We start from the raw sequence: 6,371 nt of genomic DNA, 5'->3' as shown, positions 1-6,371 counted from the left end.
CACACACACACACACACACACACACACACACACACACACACACACACACACACACACACACACACACACACACACACACACACACACACACACACACACACACAGTGAGACAGGACACACACACCGTGAGACAGGACACACCCACACACACCCACACACACACACACACACGTCTGGAGATTGAAACTCACCGACTTCGTGGAAGTCCTCCAGAGTGATCTTCCCGTTCCCCTCTCTGTCGTAATCTTTAAGGATCTTCAAAACGTCGATTTTCTTCACCTCGAAGCCGAGCGCACGCATCGCCACCTGGTGGGTGTATACGGTATGTCAACGGTTACACCTTCACAGACATCTAATACCCTGGTGTTCATCTTCTTTGGGATGCCCCGCCCCCTTCATCCACTGCAACAATAATTGTTTCCCAACATGCACCTGGTCTCCCCCCCCGCCCCCTTCATCCACTGCAACAATAATTGTTTCCCAACATGCACCTGGTCTCCCCCCCCCCTTCATCCACTGCAACAATTATTGTTTCCCAACATGCACCTGGTCTCCCCCCCCCCCTTCATCCACTGCAACAATAATTGTTTCCCAACATGCACCTGGTCTCCCCCCCCCCCTTCATCCACTGATACAATAATTGTTTCCCAACATGCACCTGGTCTCCCCCCCCCCCCTTCATCCACTGCAACAATAATTGTTTCCCAACATGCACCTGGTCTCCCCCCCCCGCCCCCTTCATCCACTCCAACAATAATTGTTTCCCAACATGCACCTGGTCTCCCCCCCCCTCCTTCATCCACTGCAACAATAATTGTTTCCCAACATGCACCTGGTCTCCCCCCGGCCCCTTTCATCCACTGCAACAATAATTGTTTCCCAACATGCACCTGGTCTCCCCCCCCCCTCCTTCATCCACTGCAACAATAATTGTTTCCCAACATGCACCTGGTCTCCCCCCCCCCGCCCCCTTCACATGCACCTGGTCTCCCCCCCCCCCCCCCCCCCCCCCCCCTTCATCCACTGCAACAATAATTGTTTCCCAACATGCACCTGGTCTCCCCCCCCGCTCCCTTCATCCTGAATGAAGAAATTAAAGGACGGCGGAAGTGGAAACAATTCACAAAGGGATTAAACTGTTTAAAACACGCTCAAAGGAAGCCGGATTTTGCCGATGTGTTTACGTGGATTCAAAAGTCGTAGATAATCAAAATGGAGGAGACCGATCTGATCGGAGCGACTGACAAATAATCCAACTGAAGCCGGCGTGGACGATGACTGTGTTTTAAAATGCGCTGATCCAGACAAGCCTGGATTGGACACTTTACGGCAGAAGAAACATTTCGTCTTTTTATGCCTTTAATACTAACTTGAATTTGTATTCAAATTAATTAATCAATTATTTTGTATATTTTGTTGTGATGTAGAGACGAGGCTTTTAGTGACAATCATGTATTGCTTTACAATTATATGTAAAAAAAAAAAAAAAAGTCTGAATATGATATGTGGCCTCAAATCATCTGAGGCCTGGCGCCCCCCTGCGATCTTTGGCGCCCCCCCTGCGATCTTTGGCGCCCCCCCCCCCCCCAGGTCGGGAACCACTGCTCGACTTCATAATGCAGAACGATATTTAGGCGTTGAGACACTTTATCAACAACATATTCACTATATTGTACACCTCGCTGAATCCGCCTCTTATCGGTCCCGGCTTACCTTGAGCTCGTGATAGTCGATTTCTTTGTCTTTGTCGGTGTCGAACAGCTCGAACGCTTCTTTGATCTCGTGCTTCTGATCCTCGTTCAGCTCTCTCCTCTTCTTGCGCTTCGTTTTGTCCGCAGCCACGTCCGTCCTGGGAGGAGACATGTCGGAGCGACGCAGGAATGATTACATGTCACTCGTTAGACGCTTTTATCCACAGCGACTACGTACTCAGCGCTGAGGGCGATCCCCACTGGAGCTCAACGACATGCTGACTGCAGTGGGGTTTGAACCTGTGACCCCCTGACCCCAACACCAACCCACTGCGCCACACGCCTCCCCTACTTAGGTGTGAAAAACATGTGCAGTGGTGAATGTACTGTAGCTGAGTATTTATATCGTTGACTGACGGTAAAAACACTCCACTGCAAGGAAAGTCTGTCAAACCCACCTCCGTACGTAGGAGCTGACGCACTGACTGCAGAGAGATGTCAATACATCACAATCATGTTACTATCGATCCTGTAGTGTGCCTCTCCACCTGTTTCCTACTTGCTACCCTTTTCCCTCACCCTATGAGTCGAGGCTAATCCTGTTGCTGTGGTCGTGTGTCCTGGATCCTCTATCCTGAGCGCTGGATCTGAGTCGTGGACTTCGAGTCGTGGCTGACCCTGTCTCTGCGGTCCTGCCAGACTCTCACCAAACTACTTCCCTGATGGCTTCCTCAGGATTGCTGACATCCTCGTGGATTCATCTTCCTATTATACACACATGCATTTCCAAACATCTGGACTACCTATGTTGCAAATGTATTATCTTTTCAATTTCCACACGGCATCTATTGCACGTCTGTCCGTCCTGGGAGAGGGATCCGCGCTTATAAATAAAATATATTATTATTATTATTATTATCCCTCCTCTGCTGCTCTCCCTGAGGTTTCTCCATGTTCCTTTAAACTGGGGGTTTTCTCTGGAAGTGTTTCCTTGTACGATGTGAGGGTCTAAGGACAGAGGGTATAAGGACAGAGGGTCTAAGGACAGAGGGTCTAAGGACAGAGGGTCTGAGGACAGAGGGTGTAAGGACAGAGGGTCTAAGGATAGAGGGTCTGAGGACAGAGGGTGTAAGGACAGAGGGTCTGAGGACAGAGGGTCTGAGGACAGAGGGTCTAAGGACAGAGGGTGTCGTATTGTCATACTGATATTCTGTACACACTGTGAAGTCCACTGAGACGAATGTAACATTTGTGATATTGGGCTATAAATAAACATTGATTGATTGATTGATTGATTGAGGCTTTTTTATTTATCGTAAGAAGGAAGAGATTTGTTCTCGAGTTGTTCAGGAAAGGGACTTTAATAAGAAAGGTAGCGAAAACTGTCAGTAGGGCAAAAATAAAAGTACATACAATGTGTACTTAACAACAGTACATAGTGTTTCTTTCACCAGTGTGGATTCCTAATCAGTAACATCATGTGATGAAGCAAAAACACCCGTTTACCTTTCATACAAACACATTAAAATCACCAATCAATACTCTTTTCAGAACTGCTTTTAATCTGTAGTTAATGTTGTGTTTTATATATATCTTAAATGTGTGTTGTTTTAACGAAGTCTTTACGAATCTTTACCGTGAAAAGTGTCTGAATTTCTTGAAAAGCGCTCTGTAAATCAAATGTAGTAGCCTTTCATTATTATTATTATTATTATTATCAAATATCGGTAATGAATGTGTAATATTAAGCTATAAAAGTGGTGTAAATTAACGCTAAACTAAACCGTAAGGAGGAAATGACTCAGCTAAATAAGCTAGCTTCTTGGAAATATTAAAGTTAGTAAACGTTAAACTGTAAACTAGCTTAGACTTAGCTTTTCAAACACTGATATTAAAGCCAAACATGCTAACACTAGCTAGCAAGGAATAGCTAATGTTGGTTTTACGTATATTAAAATGACCAGTAGTGAATAAATAAACTAGAAGTACTTGAGAGAGAGAGGTTTACCTTAGAGACAGACTCATTTCCGGTGGATTATAAACCGTTAAAACGGTCAAAACAACACGTTTTTGTCGCTAAACGCACAGGTTTCTCTGCCACACAAAACCACAACAAACCGTGTATCCGCCGCGCGCTCACACAGAGGCTTCCCATTGGTTGCTGGGGAAGAAGATGCTCTCTGATTGGTTCACGTCAGAGCCATTCAATCTTCTTCTTCTTTGATGTTTACCGGTAGCTAGAATGCTGAGTGTTGCTCTACTGACATCGCGTGGAAACAACTAGTGATGAAACACAGTTATTTTCATTATAATGTAAAATAATAATATATATTAGATTATATATACTTTATTGATCCAAAATAGAGACATTGCACATGAACAAATACATAAATAACAGTAGAACAGATATATATCTTTAAAATATGCACTATAAAACCAACTGTAAAGGCCTGGCAAATGCAATTAAAACAATATGTAAGCCTATGAACATATTTTATATTATATATATAAAGAACTCCAGTTTCAAAGACCCTCTTTTTTATTTTGATTTAAATCTGACAGTCTTTATTACCCAGCAAATTCTCTCAAGAGTCTTGCAGATTTTCAACTCATATACCTGTTTTTCTTCTTTACTTGCTTTTAAGCGCTTTGAGCACAAGGAAAAGCGCTTTATAAATCACATGCATTATTATTATTATTATTATTATTATTATTATTATTATTATTATTATTATTATTATTATTATTATTACTATTATATAAACTAATCCAGAGAGAGGATGAGGTAAGAGACAAAAGGGAGTCTCAGTGACGGAGCGATATCTTTCCTGGATGAGATCGTCTTTCCTCCAAACCTCTATCATGAACACACACATGGGTTACAGGACACACACACACACACACACACACACACACACACACACACACACACACACACACACACACACACACACACACACACACACACACACACACACACACACACACACACACACACACACACACACACACACACACACACACACACACACACACACACACACACACACACACACACACACACACACACACACACACACACACACACACACACCGTGAGACAGGACACACACATAGTAGACAGGACACACACTGAGATTAGCAGAGACCCGGCGGCACCTTCACACACACACACACACACACACACACACACACACACACACACACACACACACACACACACACACACACACACACACACACACACACACACACACACACACACACACACACACACACACACACACACACACACACACACACACACACACACACTGAGGGTGAGAACGCTGTGTGGGAAATACATGATAGAGATGAAGAGGAGGTCAGAGGTCAACCAGGGAGGAAGACTTTGAAGAGGAATTGCTGAGAAAGAAATTATGAATTTGAGTCATCTAGGATGTATCTCCAGATTACTGGAGGGAACATCTCACTTCAGTACATATTTTAATAAATAGACATTGATAGTAATATCTCTGACTGAATGACGCAATCTAATACTCCAATAATACCTGGTGGCCTGTACCTGAAGAGCTGTCATACCCGGCAGCTCTCCATCATCAACTTGTAATCCTGAAATAATAGAGAGTGATAGGACTTTGACCTCTGACCGGGCTCTCCAGAAGGAAGCAACAGCAGCACGAGAGAAACAACCCACCTGTGCAGCGCTCAGACACACCCAGGGTAACACGGCTCCCAGACAGGGCTCTCTGCTCTCCAGGGAGGGACTGCTTCAGCATATTATATATTTCTCGGAGCCTTCGAGATGAGGAAAAAGGGAAAAGTTGACCCATAGATTGGTGCTGAAATGTGTTCAGAAGGGCCTCTGATATTAAGAGTACATTCTGCAGTGTGAGGGTCATGTGACTGACAGATACACAGTGACAGTTTTCAATAATCCTTTTGCTGAGTTGCAATGAAATGCAGACTTTGCATTCAGCGCTGCGTGAAGGAATATGTGTTTTTTGTTGCAATCCTGAAATTCCAAAAGCAAATGGCGAGAGTGAGAGTGAGGTGAGGTGAGGTGAGAGTGAGGTGAGGTGAGAGTGAGGTGAGAGTGAGGTGAGAGTGAGGTGAGAGTGAGGTGAGCTGAGGTGAGGTGAGAGTGAGGTGAGCTGAGGTGAGGTGAGGTGAGAGTGAGGTGAGAGTGAGAGTGAGGTGAGAGTGAGGTGAGAGTGAGGTGAGAGTGAGGTGAGGTGAGAGTGAGGTGAGAGTGAGGTGAGAGTGAGAGTGAGGTGAGAGTGAGGTGAGGTGAGAGTGAGGTGAGAGTGAGGTGTGAGTGAGGTGAGAGTGAGGTGAGAGTGAGGTGAGAGTGAGGTGAAAGTGAGAGTGAGTGAGGTGAGAGTGAGGTGAGAGTGAGGTGAGAGTGAGGTGAGAGTGAGGTGAGAGTGAGGTGAGAGTGAGAGTGAGGTGAGAGTGAGGTGAGAGTGAGGTGAGAGTGATGTGAGAGTGAGGTGAGAGTGAGAGTGAGGCGAGAGTGAGGCGAGAGTGAGAGTGAGGTGAGAGTGAGGTGAGAGTGAGGTGAGAGTGAGGTGAGAGTGAGGTGAGAGTGAGGTCAGATTGAGAGTGAGGTGAGAGTGAGGTGAGAGTGAGGTGAGAGTGAGGTGAGAGTGAGGCGAGAGTGAGAGTGAGGTGAGAGTG

At 45.3% G+C, this 6,371-nt stretch overlaps 1 protein-coding gene across 1 annotated transcript; it reads right to left on the bottom strand.

Annotated features, from left to right (window-relative positions):
- Window positions 1-92: 92 nt before the first annotated feature.
- On the bottom strand, window positions 93-3,837 carry LOC117440901 (centrin-3-like; the record flags this gene model as incomplete). Its single annotated transcript, XM_034077118.2, has 3 exons — window positions 3,700-3,837; window positions 1,714-1,849; window positions 93-306 (listed from the first exon to the last, which is right to left on the bottom strand). Coding segments are annotated over exons 1-3 (367 nt in total), but the record flags the coding sequence as incomplete, so codon positions are not given.
- Window positions 3,838-6,371: the final 2,534 nt, after the last annotated feature.

Source organism: Pseudochaenichthys georgianus, unplaced genomic scaffold (assembly GCF_902827115.2).
Source record: "Pseudochaenichthys georgianus unplaced genomic scaffold, fPseGeo1.2 scaffold_1317_arrow_ctg1, whole genome shotgun sequence".
NCBI classification, from domain to species: Eukaryota; Metazoa; Chordata; class Actinopteri; order Perciformes; family Channichthyidae; genus Pseudochaenichthys; species Pseudochaenichthys georgianus.
This window is presented reverse-complemented; position numbering and strand designations above follow the sequence as displayed.